Source organism: Bubalus kerabau, chromosome 4 (assembly GCF_029407905.1).
Source record: "Bubalus kerabau isolate K-KA32 ecotype Philippines breed swamp buffalo chromosome 4, PCC_UOA_SB_1v2, whole genome shotgun sequence".
NCBI classification, from domain to species: domain Eukaryota; kingdom Metazoa; phylum Chordata; class Mammalia; order Artiodactyla; family Bovidae; genus Bubalus; species Bubalus kerabau.
This window is the reverse complement of record NC_073627.1, coordinates 18222499-18246268: the sequence shown is the minus strand read 5'-3', so window position 1 is coordinate 18246268 and position 23770 is coordinate 18222499. Positions and strand designations below refer to the sequence as shown.

Here is a 23770-nt window from a genome sequence, read left to right as displayed (position 1 = left end):
GTTCCAAGGTGGGAGGGAACCTCTTCCAGGTACATCCCTCGGAGAAGGGTCCCTGGAAGAGGCAGGGTCACCAGGAGGAGCCCTGGGTTGGGGAAGCATGCAGAGGCATCATTCCCACCTTGGAGATGTTTCAGGACTCACTGGGGACCCTTGTTTCAAAGGCTAACTTCTCTGTACCTGTTTAGGCAGAGAACACACTGGAGGCAGAGCTTGGGAATCAGACAAAAGGGCTCCAAGTTAGGGGAGGTGAGGGAAGGCATGGACTGTCCTGGGAGCTCAGAGGCTGCCCTCTGGCCTTCTTGGGAGCCCCCAGCCTGAAGCTCTGGGTGAGGGGTGTACCAGGGTGGGCGGGGGGGAGGAATGCCTGCTCCACCTAGCAGTCCCAATTGGCCCAAACCTCTCTTCCCGGTGTCAGGAACCAAATGGTGGCAAGAATTACTTTCTGACCTCTCCCTGGCCGAAGCCTGACTCAGGCCAGAGCTGCTACTTTTCAGCTCCCCGTGGAGGGTTGGGGGCAGCTGGGCCCTGGGATCTCCCTCAGCTGAGGACCTGAGCCCACTGTCTCTTCTGCCTCATTAGCAGTATTGCTGCTTTCACTTTCAAGTGTCCTGATTTGGGTGGTAAAGAATATAATTACTTACGGGGCTTCCTGGGTGGCTCAGTGGTAAAGAATCTGCCAGTGCAGGAGACACGGGTTCGATCCCTGGGTCAGGAAGATCCCCTGGAGGAGGAAATGGCAACCCACTCCAGTATTCTTGCCTGGGAAATGCCACGGACAGAGGAGCCTAGACACGGGTTCGATCCCTGGGTCAGGAAGATCCCCTGGAGGAGGAAATGGCAACCCACTCCAGTATTCTTGCCTGGGAAATGCCACGGACAGAGGAGCCTGACGGGCTGCAGTCGATCACAACTGAGCACAAGCATGAGCGCCCTGCGTATAATGGGGCTTGCTTAAAAGGACGATGCAGGCTTTTTGTAGAGCTCTAAACAGCTGGCAAAGGGCTTCGGCCAACAACGTCTCAGGCACTGCTCACAGTAACCAGTGAGGATGGAGGTTACCCTCCCTAGTTTACAGATGACAGTTTCCTCTCTGAGGTCACGGGGCCAGTATAGCCTTCCACTCTACGTCAGCTGTTTCTGCCTCTGGTCACTCTCAGCCAAGTCCCCCTGGAACTTCAGTTCCTGAAGTCTTCACGTGTGCTAAGTCGCCTTCAGTTGTGTCCAATTCTTTGCGATCCCATGGACTGTAGTCCACCAGGTTCCTCTATCCATGGAGTTCTCCAGGCAAGAATACAGGAGTGGGTTACCATTTCCTTCTCCAGGGAATCTTCCTGACCCAAGGACTCAACTTGTGTCTCTTACATCTCCTGCATCGGCAGGCGGGTTCTTTACCACTATCGTGGGAGAGCATCCAACTTAGGATCCTAACATACTGAATTCTGCCCCAGGTGAATTAATTGTGCCAGTGAAAAATGATGCTCTGTTTAGGGTGACCTGGTTTAATAAGTTTAAAAATATGTATCATGTTGAAACAAATGTACCATAATAATGTAGGATGTTAATAACTAGGGAAACTGGCAATGGGGTATCCTCTGTTCTCTCTTTGCAATTTTTCTGTAAATCTAATAATTCAATTTATAAAGTAAGAACAAGTTTACCAAGTTATTTTGTGCCTTAGAGGTGCTTAAAGTACAGTTGCTGAAATTCCTCAGTTCTTTTAACATAAAATGTCATTGGAAGTTCTGTGCTAAAACAGATATATGTGTAAATATATAATATATACATGCAGATTTTAAGTTGCTAACCTTTTTGTCACTGCTGTGAAAGTGTTTGAAGATAGTCTAAACAAACTTCCTCAAACAATATACTTGCCAAGAAAGCAAGTGATACCTAAGAGATTTTCAGAGTTCTCCTCAAATTTGGTCTTGCTACTAAGGATTTAGAAGGAATTATTTTTATATGGAGAGTGAAAGGTGTGACTTGACAGAAGGTGTCACTTTACAAGCAACATTTCAGATAGGTGACAGAGACTTTTTTGAATAATGACAAGAAACCACATGTAAAATACTAGAACAGAGAGCATCTGAGTAGATGCTAAAAGTTGGAATAGGATTAGATGGAGCCAAAGAGAACTGCAAAGTGGGTGAAAGTTGGTTAACTGATAAAACAGTGCACCCGCGTGAATTAAAAGGTGTTAATGAGTTAACTTGTTAGACCTTCCAACTAAGACAGTCAGAAGAGGCCTCTTCCACCTTTCCTCCCACCATCCAAAAAATTCAACATGGATAATGCGGATGATCACAGTGGCAGGCTGGGGATGGACTGGGGGAGGGGTGTTTGGGGGGCAAGTGCTTGAGGCACCGTCACACCTGTAGGCTCCTGTGCTTTGGCAGTTGAGGCTGGTGGGTAATAAGACCCAGCAGACAACACCAAAACTGCCATGAGATACCACTTCATATTTACGAAGATGGCTATAATTTAAAAAATGGAAAATGTCAAGTGTTGGTGAGGATGTGGAGAAATTGGACCCCTTGTATATTGCAGGCGGGAGTGTAAATGATGCAGCAGCTGCGGCAAACAGTTTGGTGGTTTTCTTAAAAATTGCACGTAGAACTACCACACGATCCAGCGATTTCACTCCTGAGGATATATGCAAAAGGATCGAAACGAGGAACTAGAACAGATATTTGTACACCATTGTTCATAGCAGCATTATTCAAAATAGCCAAAAGGCTGGAACAATCCAAGTGTCCATCAACAGATGAACGGATAAACAAAAGATGGTATATACATATGTTGAAATGTTATTCAACCAGGAAAAGAAATGACACTGTGATAGATGCTACATGAACGGATCCTGAGAATATTATGCTTTGTGAAATAAGCCAAATATAAAAGGACAAATGTTGAGGCAAATTCATAGAGACAGAAAGTAGATAGAGGCTGCCAGGGGTTCGGAGGGAGGGAGAGAGAGTTATTGCTTAATAGGTACAGAGTTTTGTTGGGGAAGATGAAAAAGTTTTAGATATAGATAGTGGTGATGGTTACACAGCATGGTGAATGTATTTAATGCCACTGAATTGTGGTTAAACTGATAGATGTGAAGTTGTGATTTTATACCAATAAAAGAATCTCAGCTCACACACAGACACAAAAAGGCCCAGCAGACAGTCTGCGCGATGGTTCCTCACCATGTGTCCAAAGCCTGTTTGAGGGAGTTGGCAGGTTTTCCCAAGCTTCAGGACCGGAAGCTTCTTTAGAATCAGTCCTTCTTTGGCTGGATCAGTGCAGCCAGGGTGGGTGTCCAGGGATGGCGTTCCAGCAGAGGGTTCGAGGAGTCTGACCCCAAAGTGTGCTGGAATACCACTTGCCTCTTTTCACCTCTGGGGTCTGCCTTGTGCAGACAGGTTCCCTGTCCTCTAGTCCAGGGCTCCCCAACCCCACCCCACCCCCTCCCCTGCCAGGCAGCGTGGCTTTTGCTGAGTCCATCCGAGGTCCCCTGGCTTTGGAGTCTGGATGGGCAGTTTTCCCGTAAATAGTGATGACTGACATTTCAGGTATGACAAGGTTTGTTGGGCAGGACTGGGAGACGCAGCCCAGTGTCCGGTTAGAAGTAGGTCCCATGTCTGCCCTGAGCTAATTTCTCTGCAGAGGAAGCAGTTCGATTTCTGAGTGTTTTCCCAGGCATTTATTTGTCATGAATTCATGGCCATGATCTCCCGTGAACCTCTCCAGTAAGGAAAGACAAAGCCCCAAGTTTACTTGTGGCTTAGCTCTCTGGTGTCTGCTGCCCATTTGTCAATATCAGAGCCTTTATCTCAGTTGGAATCACAAGCTAATTAAAAGGCAATTTCTCTTCTTGCCCCAGAACAGGTAAACGTCACGTGCCTCTTTCCTGATGACCCTGGTGTGGGGGCCCAGTTGTGGGGTGGGGGTGGGGTTGGTCCCCTTCTTGGTATTATCACAAGACCACAGTCCATCCATCTTGGGTCTATACTGGGTGATTTCGGCTCCAAAAGACACTGCCCCCCAGTTCCTCTGAAGTCGAAATTGGGGCGGAGGGAGGCAGCCATTCTGAGGGGTTCATTGTGTATGTTCCAGAGTCTCCCCTGCAGACCCCGGCCGATGATGGATCTGAGGAACCAGGCTCTGAAACCTCTGATGCTAAGAGCACTCCGACGGCAGAAGGTGGGGCCCCCCTTCTCTCACGGCTTCATTCAAACAGCTCCTTCCATGCTCCAACCTGTGCTTAGCCATGCTTTGAGCTCATACATGCCAGCTCATACGTGCCACCCTTCCTGGCTGCACTTGCTGCTGCCCTGGCTGAGAGATATGCCCGCTCAGTGCTTTGCGGATGGGGCTTGGGCCCCAAGCGTTGTGGGAGCCATGCTCTGTCTTCATGCCTTGCTCACTAGTGCCAGGGATGGGCAGCTTTGTCATGTGTGAGCTTCGAGACAGCCACACTTGAACAGGCTGGGATTGTGGCAGAGCAGGGCCTGATCTCAGCTCTACAAAGCCCCTGCTGCTTGTCCATTGTCCTCTCCACACTTCTCCCATGAGCCACCAGGTCCCGGAGCAGTGGTTTGGTTCAGGAAAGTGTAGGTCAGTGCACATCTCCAAGCTCACACTTTGGGACTGCTCTTGGTTTAGTATCCTTCATTTCTTGAGCTGGGCCTGGGCCTCTGGACTTTGGCCATGGTGTTAGCTCCAGCCCATCTTTTCTAACCTGTCTTCAGTAGACATTTGGTATCTAGGTTATTATTATAAACCTTCTGATGTATTTCCTGAGGTGTTCCTTGGACCATCTTCTCTTGCTTCCCATCTATATCAGTCAAGACTATGTTTGAGGAACTTCCCTGGTGGTCCAGTTGTAAAAATTCTGCCTGCCAATGCAGGGAACATGGGTTCGATCTCTGGTCCAGGAAGATCCCGTGCAGGACAACTAAGCCTGTGTGCCACAAGTACTGAAGCCTCCACGCTTCAGGGCCCATGAGCCGCAACAAGAGAAGCTACCATAATGAGAAGCCCGTGCACTGCAATTAGAGAGTAGCCCTGGCTCACAGCAACTAGAAAAAGCCCTCATGCGTCAAGGAAGACCCAGCACAGCCAAAGAAAAAAAAGACTATGTTTGATCACAGGTAACAGAAAGCCCAACTCACTGTGGCATATATATGAAGAGGTTTATTTGTCTCACATAATAAAACATCTGGACTCAAGTAGCAGCTCCTCAGTGTCACCAGTGCTCTCTGTCTTTATCTTCTGCCATCTTTAATGGCTGGATTATTGCCTCACAGTTACAGAATGACTGCTGCACCTCCAGGCATCACATCTACCTTCAAAGCAAGAAGAAAGTAGCAAAGCAAAGTGACTGAAAGAGCCCGTAAACCAAACATGTTCCCTTTTTATTAGGAAAGAAAGAGTTTTTCTACATGCCCCACCTGACCAACTTCCATTTATGTCTCATTGGCAGGAACTGGGTTTTCTGATGCCCTCTGGCTGTAAGGGAGGCTAAAATATTGAGTATTGTGCCTTTCAGCTTCCTTCGTAGGAAAAATCAAGGGAGAGGGGCATTGAGAATGGCTTTTGAGTAACTAGTCTGCAGAGTGTGCCCCTCCATCTCTCCATCCTCCCCAAGGTTCTAGTCGCAGCACTTCCCTGGGCCCTGCCCATGACTTTGGTGAGAACCTGGCCCCAGCATGTCCCCAGATGTCCACCTTTAGATGAATTCAGAAAGTGGCTGTCAAGTTCCTTGCCAGTTGATGGTATAAGGATATAGTGGATGTGGCCCTTCCCCTTCTTCCCCTCCCCGCCACCTCCAAGGTTCTCAGCCTCCTAGTGAAGAGAAAACCAGACCAAATGCTCTTTGCTCTCCTTCTTAGAGCCAGTGATGCAAGACATAGCCTGCTGATCCTGTTCAGACAGTTTTACAGGTTGCCTAGTGCCCTGAGAAAGTCCTGAAGCACTCATGCCAGATTTTAGGCCAGCCTTCCAAATCTACTTTATTCTGGAAGAATCTACCTACCACGTCTTGCTACATTCTGGATCCTATCCGTGTGAGGATCCCAAGAGCTTCAACTCTCATGGCTTGGGGAATGGCGGGGAGCTGCTGGTGTGGAGCTCTGCCAGGCTGCTCCCGAGACAACCACAACAAAAAGGACTCCAATTGACGAACCTGACTCAGGCTCTTGGAAAGCATTTAAAGCTGACACCTCCTCCTGTTTGCCCAGAATGGTTTGGTAGTATGCCAATGCATTTGCTCAGGGAGGAATGCCGATCTGGAAGCATTCACCTTGATGAGAGACTGCAGCAACTCCTGGTGGTGAATCTTTCCCTGTTTGCTCTGAAGGTGGATCCATCTGTCGGCCTGTTGTCAAGCACCTGACCTCAGACAGAGGTGGCCTGTTCATTGCCACCCAGGGGGGTCTGTGCTTTATAACCAAGGGTCATGGGCTCCAGGAGACAGGGGAATTAATGTTGTTGTTCAGTTGCTCAGACATGTCTGACTCTCTGAGACCCCACGGACTGCAGCACGCCAGGCTTCCCTGTCCTTCATTTCCTAGAGCTTGTTCAGACTCATGTCCATTGAGTCGGTGATGCCATCCAACCATCTCATCCTTCTCCTCCTGCCTTCAATCTTTCCCAGCATCAGAGTCTTTTCTAATGAGTCGACTCTTTGCATCAGGTGGACAAAATATTGGAGCTTCAGTTTCAGCATAAGTCTTTCCAATGAATATTCAGGGTTGATTTCCTTTAGGATTGACTGGTTTGATCTCCTTGCTGTTCAAAGGACTCTCAAGAGTCTTCTCCAACACCAACAGTTCAAAAGCATCAGTTCATCGGTGCTCAGCCTTCTTTATGGTCCAACTCTCACATCCATACTTGACTACTGGGGGATTAGAACTGGAAGAAAACTTGGAGGTCAAGGCACCTCCCATTTTGCAGATGAGGAAACTGAGACCCTAAGAGGACAAAGGACTTGCCCAAAGCTGGACTCCCAGCAGAACTGTAGCCTCCAGCCCTGACTGCAGAATTTGCCCTCTCCTGTTCTGCACTGCTATAAGGCTCAAACATCTGTGACCAGTCACCTGATTTTCAACGTTTCTTCCTTAAAAATACTGGCGACCATCCCCAGAAGTCCCTTTCGCTGCAGTGTTTAGAGGGGGGCTGTTCTGGCTTTCCTGGTAGAGGGTCTGGTTGTCTCTTAAGCGGTTGCCTCTTGGACAAAGTATTCATGTTTTCCTGGGGAGATTTCAAGCGGGAGCACGCCTCTGAGCCCTGCTGTGGGGTTGCTTTTTTGCATGCGGCTGAGTCCCCTTCCTGCCTCCCCATTCCTGCACCTTTGCATCCCCAAAGAGCGCAAGGTGAGGGGCGTGGCATGGCCCATCCCAGCCCCTAAGGTGGTTTCCACTCTTGGTGGTTTCCAGATGCGACAGCACCCTTAGTGGATGAGGGAGCCCCCGGTGAGCAGGCGGCCGCTCAGGCCCCCACGGAGATCCCAGAAGGAACCGCAGGTGAGGGTGGCTCCTGGGGCTGGGTGCCGGGCTCCCCAGCTGTAGGATGGGAGTGCATGGGGTTCTGCCTGTCTCCAAATGAGGTGGGAATGCGGGTGGATGCCAGCCTCCCGAAATCTCGGGTTGTTCTGAGCTTGATGCCCTGTTGCCTCCATCGCTGCCTGCCTGTCTCCTGGAGGATAGAGAACCTTCTGGATTCCTTCCAGCCTCTCCTTTCCTTGTCTTAGCTCCAGAGAGTGCTTGCAGGCAGGCTGGCAGCCAAGGCCAGTCCACGGTCCTGCTGGGACTCTGCCCAGCGACAGGGTCACTTCCTAGGGGGTACACAGCTCCCTGAGGGGAGCACCAGAGTGTGGCACAGCATCCGGATGACCCACCCACATCTTGGAGGATCGTAACTGGATAACCCCCCAGGAACTCAGTGACGCACTCTAGCATCCAATTTTAGGACTATCTTTTCAAACGTATCAGCATAGAACAGACGTGATGAGACTGTCCTGTCAACATTGATGATGGGGAGCAGCCCAGACGGGGCACTGACCAGAAATAGCACTGAACTCAGGACCGCCAGAGTCACCGTGAGCTGCCCGGGCCCTTAGGAAACAGCGAGCAGAGCCCGGAGCTCTGGCTGTCACTTCCTTCACATCCACCTCCCTGGGCTAGGCATGACTGCAGCCACTGGCTTGGCAATGGGGACGGTGCTCAGCAAGAAATGCAGGACGAGCTCTGGATGGTGTTTCAGCAGCAGTGGAGAGTGGGGAAATGTCCCCGGCAGGAGTTCTTTTCCTTCCTGAAGGCGGGGCTCAATGGCAGCTGTTTGGGAAGTCTGCAGCCTTGGCCCCAGCCAAGTGGGTTAAGGATGCCGTGCAGGGGCCAAGCAGCGCCACCCGCTCCTCCGAGTAGTCTCCGCTCCGCAAGCTGCTCTCCAGAGATGAATGGAGGGAGATGTTCTGGATACTGACAGGCCTCGTCCTAGACAGTGAAGGTCGTTTGAAGGCCATGGAACCAACGACTCGTGGGATGAGATCACGGGTAGCTTGACTTTTGTCTCTCACTGTCACTTTATAACTTTTCAGTGGGTGAAGCTCTTCTTCCGCCTGGGACAAAAACTCTAGGGAACTCTTGACTTTCCATCATTTCTGGAATATCAAGTGTTTTAGTCTCCACCAACACACAACCCAGTCTGCAAATGCTGATAAGAATGTGCAGTCTGGGACTTCCCTGGTGATCCAGTGGCTAAGAAACCCCCCTGCCAGTGCAGGGGACACAGTTCGACCCTTGGTCTGAGAAGATTCCCACGTGCCTTGGAGCAACTAAGCCCGTGCCCTGAGCCTGTGCTCTAGAGCCGCAACTAGTGAGCCCGTGCTCTGCAGCAAGAGAAGCCGCCACAGTGAGAAGCCCAAGCACCACAATTAGAGAGTAGCCCCCTGCCCCTCACCACAACTAGAGAAAACCTGCATACAGCAACGAAGACCCAGAACAGCCAAAAAATAATCAATGAGTTTTTAAAAAAGGAATGTCCAGTCAGGGTAACACTCAAAGCTGCAGGTCCTCCTCTCTGGGACTGGAGAGGGGCGAGAACCAGGAGCTGGCAGGGAAGTTATTCCTGCATTGGGGCTGCTATGAGCTGGCTCCTTGCAGTTTCTGCAGGTGTTGCAAGTTGAGTCTTTCCCTCTGGGGTTTTTGGAATTCTTCCAGATACCCGCCTCCCCCACCATCCCCATCGTCCTCCTGAAGTTCCCTCCCTCTGTTCTCGATTCCAGCAGACATTCCTCTCTCTTGGGTCCCTTGGGGTCTGAAGATCTGTCTCATCTCTCCTCTGCCAAGGTTGGCTTGCTCACATTGGTGGCCCTGCGGGACATGGCCTGAGGCGCCCCTTCCACTATGGCTGCCCTGTGCCCACCACAGGTCCACGGGGGACATGGGCGTTCCTTGCCTGAACAAACCACGCATATGCAGACAGCCCCCGGGCTTTGCTCTCCCACCAAGGCAGGGCCAGCCTGCCTGTCTTTGAGTTTCCCCAGGTGGAGTTCTGACAGCCCTCCACCACGTCCCTAACCCTAGGGGACACACACCACCTGTCTCCACCTGGTGCCTTGAAACCCTTTCAGTGGGACTGAGGTGGGAGGCGGACAGGTAGCCACCACCCCACCCGCCCTAAGCTGCTCTCTCTAAAGAAATCCTCCTTTAAAATTCTCTCCCCCTCCACCCTTTTACATCCTGAATGAAGTGGGAGGTTTTAGAGTTGAGGGGACATTTTTTCTGCTGGTGGCTTTAACAATATGTACCTTAGTTTCGGGCCTCCCTGTTGGCTCAGATGGTAAGGAATATGCCTGCAATGTGGGAGACCCGGGTTCAGTCCCTGGGTTGGGAAGATCCCCTGGAGAAGGGAATGGTAACCCACTGCAGTATTCTTGCCTGGAGAATTCCATGGACAGAAGAGCCTGGTGGGTTACAGTCTATGGGGTCGCAAAGAGTCAGACGCGACCGAGTGACTGACATGCCTTAGTCGAGCACCTCACTTGGGCACGTGTCTTTGTTGTCTCTTGGTTCTCCTGTGAAACTTCCCATTTGAGGTCCATTTGGGAGTGCAGTGTGGCCATCCCCCTGCAGGTGTCCCTGCCTTGTAGGGTGAGCATGGAGCTGTTTTGGGGCTCCAGGGAGGCAGAGAAGCCATATAGGCTGGTGATGGTCCAACCACTGGTTCACACCCTCCCTCTCTCTAGCTTCTCTGAGCATCTCTCTTGCTGGGATCAAGGGGTGTCAGAGATACCAGCAGCCTGCACTTTCTAATTTGCATCAGGACCAGGGTATCACGACACCGCGTTGGTGTGTGAAAGCGATGGGCTTCCCAGAGCCACAGCAGTGACGTCATCGGCACACCGCCTGGTGTCCTGTCTTAGGGACTCCATGCCGTGTAGCTGGTTTGGTGATTTGCTGTCTCCCTGGGCCTTTCTTCTGTGACCTTGTCAGAAACTCAGACCAAACCTACGTTCAGAGCAGTGCTTCCCTGACAGACATCTTTTGCCAAGTGACATGGAGCTATCACTGTTAGACCTCACGGGCTGTACAGCATCAGCGTGCAGGGCATGCAGAGGTGTTTCTGCCTAGGAACTGCCAATGGGGAAGCTGCCCGAGCCCATTGCCCGCCCCCTGCCCCTCGCCACAGTGGCCCCGGGCAGGCCAGTGGGCGGGGTGTCTTATCAGGCTGTCATACATCTGTCCAGTGACCCAGAGAGTCTTTCCTTTGCCTCCTCCATGTTCTCTGTGGTGGGCCTGCATGGCAAGAGGTGCTAACTTGGCATTTCTGATTTAGTTGTAGAGACTGAGTCATTGCAGGTCTGGGAGGAAAAAACTGGTGGCCCAGCCAGCCACTGGTGGGCATTTCTCAGGCTGGTGGCCTCCCTGTCCCTGTCCATCAGGGCATGTTGGCCCTCCTGGGGTGTGGGCTCACACCCATGTCAGTGTGTGGCCAACTTGCCTTAGAGGGTCTTTATTCTGGACGCTCATACCCTTTGTCCTGCAGTGATCTCGCCATTTCTTCAAGATGCAGAAATTGGTGTCGTATGAAAGCTTACCGACTTTGGTACCATTGATGACGTGATCAGGAGTTTGTCTCAGTCTTTTTTTTTGTTCGGGAGGGACAGTGGGCTCCCTAAGTGGGAGCCCAAGATAGCCCCAAAACTGCTCACTACCACCCCCCTTCAATCAGATGGCACCTGTTCTTAGCAGGCAGTGGAAGGGGTTTGCCCAGTAGTTTCGAGGAAAGAAACTGAACCTCTAGGGGGCTCCTACCATGTACCAGACACTGCTCAACGCGTGCACACAGTTTCGTATGAACCCTCTCCGCTCTCCTACATGACAGGCTGGTGTTATCACTTTGGGGTTCTACAGTTGGAAACTAAAGCTCAGAGAGGCTAAGTATGGCGGCACCTGAGCTTGAACCCCAGCCAGACTCCACGGCCCACACACCTAGTCCTTCCTGCACCTTTGGCTCCCCCAGGAGCGCTGGCGGGGCTGGGAGGGCGGCCTCCACCAGGACACAGCTCCACAGCAGTGGCTGAGCAACAGAGTGCTTCTCCGCCCTCCCTGTCCTGTGTCTTTGTCGAGCGGGGACTGAGGACCCAGGGCCCACTGTGGGGAAGGCCTTTCCTACTGGACTGTGTTGCCTGAAAGTGTGTGGGCGTTGGGGAGGGGGGCGCTGTTTAGTGGACTGTTTTCATCCACATCCCCAGCAGTCACATTTGCACAAAAGAGCCAGAGGTACAGCACTTCAGAAACCTGTTGGGAGGGTCAGGGAGCTCTGTTTCTAGCAAACAATAACTGTGTCTGCTTTTTATCCTCTTCATTTGCTGACACACAAACCAGCTGAAGAAGCAGGCATTGGCGACACGTCCAACCTGGAAGACCAAGCTGCCGGACACGTGACCCAAGGTCAGTGGGCTGGTATTGCCTGCCACACATCACATGGGGGGTTGGGAAGAGGGGGTGGCAACACTCAGATGGACCGTACCCTGAGAAGAGATTTTGGACCTGGGCCTGAATTCCAGGGTCCAGATCTTTAGGAGCTGGTTTTTCACTGAAGGTGGGCTATTCAGGTAGAGGAAGAGCTTTAGCTCTCTAGTCAATTCTGAGTCCTTCCCAGTGTGTTTGTTGTTCTGAAAGCAGCTGGCCTCGCCCAGCTTGGGAACTCGAGCATCAGTGACCAACAGAAACACAAACGTGTCTGATGAGTGATTCTCCCCGTGGGCGGCCCTCTGGCCCATCCCGGGAGCAAAGCCTCAACTCTGTCGCCACCAAACTATTTCTTCTGTGCAGCCTTCAGATTTTATTGTGATTTTCTTCTCAGGGACCAAAATTACCGTGCTCAAGAAAAACAGCTTCGTATGATCACTGAGCATAAAGGTTTTTAAGAACTTAAATTGTAAATCCTAGAGATTCCTTATCTTTGGAAATGGAGACCTCCAGTACAACCCAGCTGAGTTTTGTTTTTGTCATTGGCTGCATAAATGAACTTGAGAGTCTGCTGTATAATGTGGAAGCTTTTAGACTGTAAGAGAGCCGGGAAGTTGCTGGTCTTTTCCCCACAAAGTGGTTTGGGATTTGTTCAGTGTTTAGCGCTGCCGCCGAGCCATCTGGCTTTAGGGAGACTCTGGGCCTGAAGAAGCGTCTCCTTGAGGGTGCTTTGAAGCCTAACGACACATTTCTGTGACTCCCGGGGTTCCTTGCCCCATAGCGTGCTAGTGTTTCTCATCTCACACAGCGTGGAAAGACGTGTTTTCATTCTTAGGCTTACAAAGAGCTTCAGAAAAATAGTAGAAGCGATAATCATTATCAACGGGGAATCTCAGTCTATGTGTTAAATAGAATCTTGCCTCCTGTTTCTTTTAGGTCATTATTTCTAGCTTTTAGGTAAAATGAGAGGTTTTCATAACCTCTGGAAATGACCATCTATTTCCATAAAAAGAAGTGAGTTTGAGTTTTTCTTACAAATTTTTATTGTAGGCTATGTCTCCATGTCCCTGAAACATATTCCGTGGAACAAAAAGATCAGGCCAACAGCTTTCCTAGAAACCTTATTTTGGGGCTAACTGAATTTTTAACTTTCCCAGCACTGGCTTAGTATCATAGAACTATATAGACGAACACCAGGGAGCATCTGCAATGGGACGCTGGCACCAAATCTGCACACATGTGGAGGTTTCTACCTCTGTGCTGCCCAGGCCAGTGTTTAATGTCTCATCTGGAGCTGCTGATCCAAATGGCCAAGCCCGGCTCCCTCCAGTGGGGCCTTGGGAAATCCAGACACCCTGGCGATCCACAAACATGTTTCACTGCCACAGACCTGCAGTCTGTTTTGTGCTAAAGCAATCAGATTTGGGAAGAACTATGTACACAGAAGCACAGCTCTTCTCTCTTCCTTGTTTTCCTGCGGCAGAAGGAAAATCTCTGGCAGCCTGTGTCCATGAAGGACTAAGAGAGCAAAGATGCTTCAGGATGGAGCTGCGAGGGGCCGAGAGGAGCAGGGTGTGGGGAGGGCCCTGCCCACCACACCCTGCTCACGGCAGGAGTGGACCTTTCGTCCAGGAGTGTCACCAGGACCAGGCCTCCCAGGGAGTGTGGGGACGCAATTCATCTGCACTCCTGAGGCCACCCAACTGTGTTTCTCCAAATATTGCTTACCTTGGACCCACCCCCAGTGATTACTACCTTTAGTCTTGGCTTGAAAAATACTGCATATTTTTCATGATATCCATAAGATAGTATGAAAAAACCCAAATGAACTTTTTGGCCAACTCAGTAGTTACTGAGCACTTTTCAGTCTTCTGGAAGCTGAATAGAATGTTCTCCCAGCCCAGCTCCTTCCTCCAGGAGAGTAATAGCATGATGGCAGGTTCCTCACACACGCACACACACAAACACAAACACACACACACACACACACACACACACACACGCTGTACTATCCTATATCGATAACTTTTCAGGGTATGTTTAATATGCAGGTTTGGTGCCCTGGTCTCTTTTTCAGTCAGGGTCTTTTAAAGCCCTGCAGTGTAACAGTAACATCCACATCACATGCAATTTCTAGGGAGCTCTGGGAGGAAAGATTTTTCCAGAAAGTGCTGGAGACCTGGCCTGATGAGAGGTGTAGGGAAGTGGCAGTAGCTGCTGCCACTTTGGGTCTGTTGAGCGGTGGGTTGGGAAGGAGTTGGGGTGATGAGGCTCAGATTGCCTCCTGCCAACTGATTTCTTGCATCTCTGTCATTTGGTCTGTTCATCCCCAAGACTCACCAAGGGCCCCAGAGAGTCTCCTGCAGACCCCTCGGAAAGCAGAAATCAGCTCGTTTCCCTGATGATATCATGTGTAGATCTGGCCATGTGGCAGGCTCTGGGGCTATGCTAGGAACACAAGATGACTGAGACCATGAACTCATGGCCCCAGAGTAGGGGTGGGAGCTGAGAGAGCTGGCCTTCTGATAAGGGGCTGCCGGGCAGCTCCACAGACTCCAACTAGAGTTGGGACCAGAGGGACCATCATGTGTTAGCCATGTGTGTGGACCCCTGTGTTCTCCCACCTCCTGCCCCTCCCCTCATCCAGTCTCTTTCTCTTCCAAGACCCTCAATCCTTTGTAGTCCCAGGGTTTATTTAGAGGAGAGCTGCAAAGTTGTCCTGGAACTAGGTAGGATGTTTGAAGTGTTGGGAGTTAGAAAAAATATAGGATATTAGGAGAACCAATAGAAAAAAAGTCTCCTGTCCTCAATACACAGATATTTTAAGGAGGGATTCATGTGAATGTGGGGCTTCTCTGGTGGCTCAGATGGTAAAGAATCTATCTGCAATGCAGGAGACCCAGGTTTTATCCCTGGGTCAGGAAGATCCCTTGGAGAAGGAAATGGCTACCCATTCCAGTATTCTTGTCTGGAGAATTCCATGGACAGAGGAGCCTGGTGGGCTACAGTCCATGGGGTCACAAAAAGTCAGACACGATTGAGCGACTAACACTTCACACGAATGCGGCATGAATGAAGCAGAAAAAAGGGAAGTGTGCCTTCATCCACTGGGCGGGCACACGGGAGGTGGTGTGACAGGGGTGAAGCAGTGGTCCCACGGGGCTGGCCACGTCTGTGCCGTGCAGACCACCTTAACTGCCACGGTGGTCACCTCACCTCGCGCAGAAGGCTGTTCATACTCCACAATCTGGACAAACCTGAACCGTGTTTCTGTTTGTAGAGGTCTCATGGCAGGTCAGTTAGTAAAGACTGAGCCCTGATTATGATGCATTTGGGGTTTTCCAAATCTATCAGGGTGGGTTTACAGGTACCTGCTGGTTTTATTGGGCAAAAAGGGGGGCCAGAGAGAGAAGGAGAGGAAAGAAGACCCTCCCTGCACCCCATCCAGGTCCCACCTAGAGGCCAGAGTCTTCAGGAGGCTCACAGTCCCTGGAGAGGAGGACAAGTTTTTGCAGCTGGTGGAGTTAGCCTAAGGCAGCCCCGGATATGGCAGGATACTCGAAGCCCAGCCAGACCCAACATAGGCAGAGGACTAACACCAGCGCTAGATGGGGTCTTGGTCTAAGCTCCCCTTTTACAGATAAGAAAACTGAGGCTCAAAGACAGGAGGTGCTCACCCACGGTCACCCAGCTAACTGTTGGCAGATTTACCAAGAGCTGTTTCGTTCTGAGCAAAGAAAAGCAACATGGGTGAGCTCAGAGCGTGGGCTCCTTTTCCTTTGTTAGGTGGGCTTGAGATGCTGTTTAAGCATCCTTTTTTTCTTTCAAACATATGTCCCTCTCTTAAAACACCTAACTTGCTCTTGCTAACCTTTTGCCGCTGCTGCCTCTTCAAACCCAGAGGAAAGGAGAGTTCCGGGTCAGCAGAGGGAAGCGTCTGAGAGGCCTCTGGCCCATGGGCTTAGCTCTCAGGTCCAGCTTGCACACGGCCAAGAAGCTTCTGGGGTCTCCGAGCTGCCTCTGGGGGAGAAAGAGCCCGAAGCTCCCGTCCTGGCGACCTCTCGCCCTTCCCAGCATCATCCCGTCTGCCAAGTGCCTCCTCCACCAGGAGGCCCTCAGGAGCCCCACTGGGAGTGGGGACCAAAACCAGGGCAGCGGGCTGAGGAGGGCCTGGCCTTTCCGAAGCCCCCCTTCCCTGGACGTCAGCAGACGGAGCCTGGGAGTTCCAAGGTTGTCCAGGCAAGCTTCCTCGGGGAGCCGGGCCACCATGGAGGTGAGGCTGTGGAGCCGGGGACCTCAGGGCTGACCCGCCAGCACGCATCTGACATTCTTGGGGCCCCCACCCTGCTCGCAGGCCCCAGAGAGGCTACACGCCAGTCTTCAGGGACAGAACCTAAGGTTGCAGAGGGTGGCAGCCACGGCTCCGAGCCACCAGAGTGCCAGCTTTGGGGAGGCCTGCCCCAGGAGGGGCTGCCTCTGAAGTGGGCACAGAGCAAAGAGAGGCAGGGGGGTGAGGAGGTGGATGAAGACCGGGACATTGATGAGTCCTCGCCCCAGGACTCCCCGCCCTCCCAAGTCTCCCCGACCCAAGGCGGGCCAGCTCCGCAGGCAGTTTCTGGAGAAGCCCCTGGAACCCCGGGGTCCCCAGCCGGGGGTGTCATCCCGCTTCCTGTCGATTTCCTCTCTAAAGCGTCTGCAGAGACCCGGGTCCCAGAGCCCGACGGGCCCAGCGAGGGGCCCCTGGGAGAAGGGCACGGCGGGTCCCCCGAGTTCACATTCCACGTGGAAATCACAGCCAACCTGCAGAAGGAGCAGGGACCCCCCTTGGAGGTGGATTTGGAAGGGACTGCACTTCCTGGGGCCCCTGGAGAGGAGCAAGAGCCCCGGAGCCCCTCTGAGGGCGAGGACACAAAAAAGACTGATCTTCCAGAACCTTCTGGAAAGCAGCCTGCAGCTGGTCTGCCAGGGAAGCCCGTCAGCCGGGTGCCTCAACTCAAAGGTCTGTGTCTTGAGCTCCTTCGCTCCCGCCTGGCGACCTCGTGTGCCACCCAGGCTTCAGGCACTGCCACTCAGCTTCCGGCTCCTCCTTGGCTCCTGCCGCTTCTGAGGCCCCCGGGGACAGCCACCAACCAGCCACCTGGGCCTTTGCTCACCTTCCCAGCCACCTCCTGTCCCTCAGGCGCTGGTAGCTCGTGTTCCTCTCACGCTTGCCCGCCGTCACGCATGTCACCAAGACCCCCACCCACTGCTTTCTGCCCCGTTCACTCCTCTGGCCCCTTGATTTCTCTGCAAGGTTCTTCAGCCCAGTGGAGGCTGGTGGGCTGCACTCCACAAAGAGCATAACAGCTGCTCCCACTTCGGAGGGCTCATTATGTGTCTCATATTGGTTGTCTAGGACCCTCCCGACCCTCCCAAGTGGGCATAATTAGCCCCGATTTGCAGATGGGAAAACTGAGGCTCCAAGCAGTGAAGTATCTTGCTGAAAGTCATTGAGTAGTAGGTGATGGAGCCAGGTTTGGAACCCAAGTAAGTCTGCTTTGAAAGGCACTTCCGTCTACCCCACAAGCGCCTTCCAGCAGGTCCTGAGGTGTGCCCTCCCAGCCCAGAGACTCAGAGGACACACGTCTGTCCTCTGCGACTGTGTCCGTGGACAGCACCTCACATGCAGCAGGCCACACACACGCACACACACACACACACACCCATTGGAGGTAACCCAGAGCCCATGCTGAGCCTTTGGCCCAACAACCACTCCACCCTATTCTGTCTGCCTTGTGGCAGAAGAGACAGTGAGCAGAAACAAAATCTCCTCGTGGAAGGAACCCCTTCTTCTTCTTCCCTTGGCAGAGCTGGGGCAGTCCCCCTGATGGGATTGCAGGCAGGGATCTCAGCCCCGTCCCCATCTCGAGCCCTGGGAAGCATGACCACAGCAGCCTTTCAGGAGCTGAAGAGATGGGAGGGGAGGTTCCCAAGGGTGGGGGTCTCTGTGTCCTGTCGGGGGGGAGGACAGAGGAGGCCTCATGGCCACATATCAGCTGTATTCATATGTTTAGATCCTGTAGCATATTAGAATTAATCGCGGGGCCCAGAAATTGATGCTACTTAAACTGTTAATTGCAGACATCTGTTAAATGTTGTCACGAAAACTTTGAAATGTTATAGATAAAGGAATCTGTATTTCTAAATTTAAGACCGAAAAAGAATCCTACTTTAAAATATCCTAAACTCCAAACTAATATGGGACACGTAACTGTGACTTGACAGACGACAACAGTGTTTCCTGAAATGTTGTTTTATGTTGATGCTGATCCACTGCATGTTGATAGATATGTCCAGGGGAAAAAAAGAGTTCCATCATCTAGTTTTGGGGGAAAAAAAGGTGAAACAAAGTTAAATGGAGTCTGCTGTGGGGAACTTGTCAGAGCCTTTAATATTGTAATGTACATTCTGACCCTCTGAGAAGGATACATAGTAGCCATTTCCCCAATTTGGGAAATGCAGATCTAGCAGATGCTTTTGTTGTGATATAGATGATGATGGTCATGGGGGCAAAGGATGTGAATCAGGTCCACCCAGGGCTCTTATTAAAATGCAAGTTCCTGGGCCCCACCTTCGGCTTCTGTCTCAGAGTGAACCCGGGATTCTGGATTTCAAGAATGTCTCCCACTGGTTCTGCTGCATAACAGAGTTTGAAAATACCTGTGGCGGATTCATTTTTATATATGGCAAAACCAATACAATATTGTAAAGTTAAAAAAAAAATCTCTGGGCTAGATCATCATCACTGATCATCATCAGTGCTGGTCACTCTAGAAATCTGGTCTCCAGGAACGAGTGAGATGCTTCCACTGTCCTTGGGGCAGAGGAAATACGATATTGAAGCCACAGATGAAAACCTATGATCAGTTTTCAATAATGAATGCCAATAGCAGGAAAGAGTGAGTTAGAAGTTACGCTGGTAGACAAGCAGATTGGTTTCACCAAGGGGTGTGGCTTTCCAAACACAAAATCTGTCAATGGTTTGGTCCTAAAATCCAGAGATTATCTATGGCAGGGGTCTCCAACCTCTAGGCTACAGATCAATACCTCCTGTCAGATCAGTGGTGGCATTAGATTTAAAGTGCACAATAAATCTAATGTACTTGAATCATCCTGAAACCATCCCCTCCCCACCCCCAGTCCATGGAAAAATCATCTTCAATGAAATAAAGAGTTTGAGGACTGCTGATCTATAGGATATTTGATGACAGCTAGTTTGTTGCTAATCTGGGGAAAGGACAAGCATTAGTCCCCCTTGGGAGAGTCTGTAAGTGGTGAGACGGCCCTCCAGGGGTGGGTTGGACTTGTCAGAGAGCCAACTAGGACTGGTCACCCAAGCCCCCGTGAGTGTGGGGCAGGTTCTGGGAAAGCGGCCCACTCCCCCTGGTCCTTGGGTGACAATATGAGCAAGGGGTCCTGCAGGGTCCAGAGCCTGGCTGACCTGCCCTGCACATAGCTCTGGGGCTTCCAAATGACCCTCCTTGGAGCAGGGTTGGCCCCAGTCGGGGGAGGCTGACCCCAGCAGAGCCTGTGAGAGGTGGTCCTGCACCGTCTACCTTCCCTGACCGCCCCTGTACCAGCGTGTACCCATAACAGTTTCCTCTGCGTCGCCTATGCATGTCCCCGCCCTCGGCCAGCCTGCTGCCCCCTCTTGTCAGGGTGTTGCAAGCAACGACCCCAGTGTGCTGCATTGATACTAACAGTGAGACACCTAACAGATTCAAGGGGAAAGAAATCAGCCGGGTTTCCACTGGCCCAACTGAACAAGACATATTGCACAGTTTCTGAGAAACCACTTTCCCTCCATTGGGCTCTCATGAGCTGTGCTAATGGATGTAACATGCATTCCCATTTTGTATTTTATCAGCTCGCATGGTCAGTAAAGGCAAAGATGGGACTGGACCCGATGACAAAAAAACCAAGGTAAGCTGAGAAAACCATGGCACTGCTCTGCCGCCATCAAGTTCATCAAGAAGCCATTCTTTGTATCTGAATTGATCTCTGTATGTGACACGTGGAAATCGCTGGTTCCCGAGGTACAGCTGCCATTCACGGCGCTTTGTGTTTTCGTGCAAACATTTAAAATGCCAGCATCATCCTTGGATACTTCTGCCAGGGAAGGGCAGTCAGCAGGTGAATGAATGAATGAATGAATGCTGCTAATTATAGCTGTACCAGCATTGTTTGAATTAAGACATTCACGGTAAATGAAAGTATGTTTGAATTTTCTGCAGTGAATTTTGAATTTTATGCTTCCCGCTACAGGTCTAGGCACAGCAAAGATATATCTGTATACACACACAGAGAGATATTTAAGATCTATCTAGAAAATACCATTTACTTAGGGGGCTGAGGGAGTGTTGAGCAAAAATGGGATATCCAACCTAAAGTGGAGGGTTCTGGAAAAGCCCTAGAAGGGAGGACCTGTGAGGCAGGCCGAGACGGAGAGATGAAGAGGGGGGTTGGTGACTAGGGGTGAGAAGAGACATCCCAAGGAGTAGGATCAGTGGAGGTAAAGGAGGGTGTGGGGGCAGCGGAGGAGACAAATCACATGTTTGGGAGTCCTGAGCAAATCGGCTCGGTTGCTGCCAAGCTCAGGGTAGGGCTGAGGTGGGCCAGAGGAGGGAAGCCTGATACACACCCTACATGCTGGGTGGACACATGGGCTCTGGTGCCCTAGAGGCTGTCCTGAAATCCTGCCAGCCAGTCTTAAGAACTTCCCCCACCAAGGGCCAGAAAACCAAGCAGCCTGCTCACCACCCAAACTGCACCCAGGACCGCATGGTCCTTCTCACGCTCCCTGTCAGCTCTAGTGCACTCTCCTCCATGACGGGGCAGCTTGGAGAAAGCTCTCATAGCTGCACAGTGATGTTTTTCCAGGAAAACCTCACTGGGGCCCCAGATGAAGACCTGTTTTTCTTATAGGCATCCAAGAGGCCCCCCATCTATGCTGCCTGAAACTCCTGGGTGTTCATCCGTCCTGGAGGACTGATGGAGTTCCCAGACGCAGAATCAAGCCCTAGGGTTTGGTCTTGTGTGTTGAGGGTGGCTGCGTAAAGTGCTTGCCCTGGAGGAAGTCGGGGTTCACCATCACAGGACCCCATTGGGGCAGCTGAGGGTACTTACTGCAGGGACTTGGGGTGGGAGGGAGTTGCAATAACTGCTTGCCAATCGGGATGCCCATTCAGGGGAATCCTGTTCTCTGTTCATTCATCCATTCTTAAGCTGTCCCTGCCCTGGAGTTGCTCACAGCCTTGCAGCAAGAGGTCAAATCTGTCATGAACCTAGGCCACTTGGCCAGGTAGGGAGCAATGCCAGCGGAGGGGGACCTTGTGAAGCTGGGGAAGGAGGGCTTGGCTTACGAGTACCCACCCTCAGCTTTTCTTGCTAGCAGCCCCAGGGCTTCAGCCCGCATCGCTCCCCTCACACCCCTGCTCCGTCCGTCTTACACTCCTTCCCAAGGCTGGCTGCAGAGAGAGCCTCAGCCACCTTAGTGGTGAATCTCAGTAACGAAGAAGTCTCTGGTGAGGACTCCCCTCTGTAGCTCTGACTCCCTCTTTGGAACACCTTTGGACTTGGCCTCTTGGTTTTATTCCTGAAGGCGTGGCCCTTCCCACTCCCAGACCAGCCTCCTCCACCAGGGCCATGCATCCCAGTCCAAGGTCCCCAGAGGTGGTCCAGACAAACCACAGGTGCTGTCCACCCTCCTTCACACACTCTCATCTCTGTGAGGTCGTCCAGCTCACAGACACCTTCCCATTGGCCACCTGCACCACCTAGGCTACTTCATTAGGTAGATCGTACTCAAGAGTAACCAGTGGCCTGACTGAGATTTACCAGACTTTGGGAGATTGGGATAGACATATATACACTATTGATACTATGTATAAAATAACTAATGAGAACCCTACTGTGTAGCTTCCCTGGTGGCTCGGATGGTAAAGAATTTGCCTGCAATGTAGGACATCCAGTTTCGATCCCTGGGTCAGGAAGATCCCCTGGAGAAGGAAATGGCAACCCACTCCAGTATTCTTGCCTGGAGAATTCCGTGGACAGAGGAGCCTGGAAGGCTACAGTCCATGGGGTCGCAAAGGGTCGGACACGACTGATCAACTAACCGTTTCACTGTGTGGCTCAGGGATCTCTACTCAGTGCTCTGTGGTGACCTAAATGGGAAGGAAATCCAAAAAAGAGGGGATATATATATATATATACATACATATACCTGATTCACTGTGCTGTACAGTAGAAACTAACAACAGTGCCAAGCAACTACACTCCAAGGAAACTTAATTTCAAAAATATTGGGTGGGGGAGATTTACCAGACAGTTCAGTTTTGAGACTTTAATCAGAAAGTGTGTGTGTGTGTGTGTGTGTGTGTGTGTGTGTGTGTGTGTTCTAAGTGGTATCAGACAGAATCCTTAAGACCTGCCTCATCAGGTACAGTCCTGATGTTGGCAAGGACGATTCTATCAGTGTAGTGGAAGAGGGAGAGGGGTTAGGGGGCCAGCATGAGCCCCCCACCTGGACTTGAGCAGAACCAGGGGCACTGCTGACCCATGACACACTGGAGATGTTCTCTGGAGAAACATCCTAAGAATCATATACTTCTGGCGATCTCCATTGACTCTCTGGGTGCGAGCCACCTTTTAACCAGTGGTCTCCAAAGTGCGGAGCTGAAATAGATCCAGTGGGCTGGAGAAAGAACATACCAACACGTCTGTCATTTTCTCCAGCTCTGCCATATGTAAGTTTCATAATGTACGTCATATGCTAGCATCGTAGTGTATGCATTAGCTGATGAATGACTGCAAGTTCATGGTTACTTTCTGGTCTTCCTGAAAAGGACTGTTAAGGGTAAATGATCCACATGGTTTGGAGATCATGCCTTTAAACCATTACCTGCCTTATTTGTTTTTAGTTAGTGTCCTTTTTCAGTTTGTACCTTTCACCCATGTGCTGACTTTTATTTTGATTTTATTTATGTTTATGTTTAAGCCATCCACACCTTCTTCCGCTAAAACCCTGAAAAATAGGCCTTGCCTTAGCCCCAAACGCCCCACTCCTGGTAGCTCAGACCCTTTGATCAAACCCTCCAGCCCTGCCGTGTGCCCAGAGCCATCTTCCTCTCCTAAACACGTCTCTTCTGTCACACCCCGAACTGGCAATTCTGGAGCAAAGGAGATGAAAGTCAAGGTAAGAGGAACCCACCTTTGGAAAGAATCAGGCTGCTCTGCTGTAGTTTTCAAAAGTATGCTTTTCTAGTCGCAAAGACCTTTCTTTAGATAAGCTCTCACCTAGAAGCACCGTGTAAAACAGTTAAAATTCTCTGGTTAGAACAGGGAAAAGGAGGCGCAGGACCATCCTTTTCAACTCCCCATCATCCCGTAAGGCACGGGAGGGGACCCTGGTTTGAAAATCACTGTGGGTTTCCTTGGTCTGTTCCCGGCTTTAGTAACTCGGGGATGCTCCCGGGTTGCCCTCATTTGGGTTGGACAGCAGCCCTCGCACCCACACCTGTCCCAGTAGCTCACTCCCTCCTGAACCATCTCGTGGTCCCCGGTTCACGTCAGTTTCTCTTTTGAGTTTGTGTTAGGTGTCAAGGTCACTGCCCCTGGTCAGCTGACCGTGCTTGTGCACCTGTGCTCCACCTTTGGCCCATCTGTTAATTGATGCTGGTGTTTACCGCCGAGGGCTCTTAGCACACCTGAGGCGTTACTGAACCCCGAGACCTGTTTGAGAGAGAATGGAAGGATGGGACTAGCTC

At 51.3% G+C, this 23770-nt stretch overlaps 1 protein-coding gene and 1 long non-coding RNA gene across 15 annotated transcripts in view; one reads left to right on the top strand and one right to left on the bottom strand.

Annotated features, from left to right (window-relative positions):
• Positions 1 to 23770, top strand: part of MAPT (microtubule associated protein tau) — a 120212-nt gene that overhangs the window by 70856 nt on the left and 25586 nt on the right. For 3 of the 14 annotated variants that reach the window (XM_055575620.1, XM_055575619.1, XM_055575622.1), the window contains exons 3-6: positions 4102 to 4188; positions 7425 to 7511; positions 11877 to 11942; positions 19870 to 19925. In XM_055575620.1, the coding sequence (XP_055431595.1) occupies positions 4102 to 4188; positions 7425 to 7511; positions 11877 to 11942; positions 19870 to 19925 (296 nt within the window). Of the gene's footprint in view, positions 1 to 4101; positions 4189 to 7424; positions 7512 to 11876; positions 11943 to 15864; positions 16963 to 19869; positions 19926 to 23001; positions 23200 to 23770 lie in introns of all 14 variants that reach the window. The other 11 variants (XM_055575613.1, XM_055575614.1, XM_055575611.1 and 8 more) reach the window with 8 other exon arrangements.
• LOC129648872 (uncharacterized) lies at positions 22563 to 23610 on the bottom strand. Its single transcript, XR_008712902.1, has 3 exons — positions 23521 to 23610; positions 23215 to 23300; positions 22563 to 22698 (listed from the first exon to the last, which is right to left on the bottom strand). It is a non-coding gene; the product is annotated as an uncharacterized LOC129648872 (long non-coding RNA).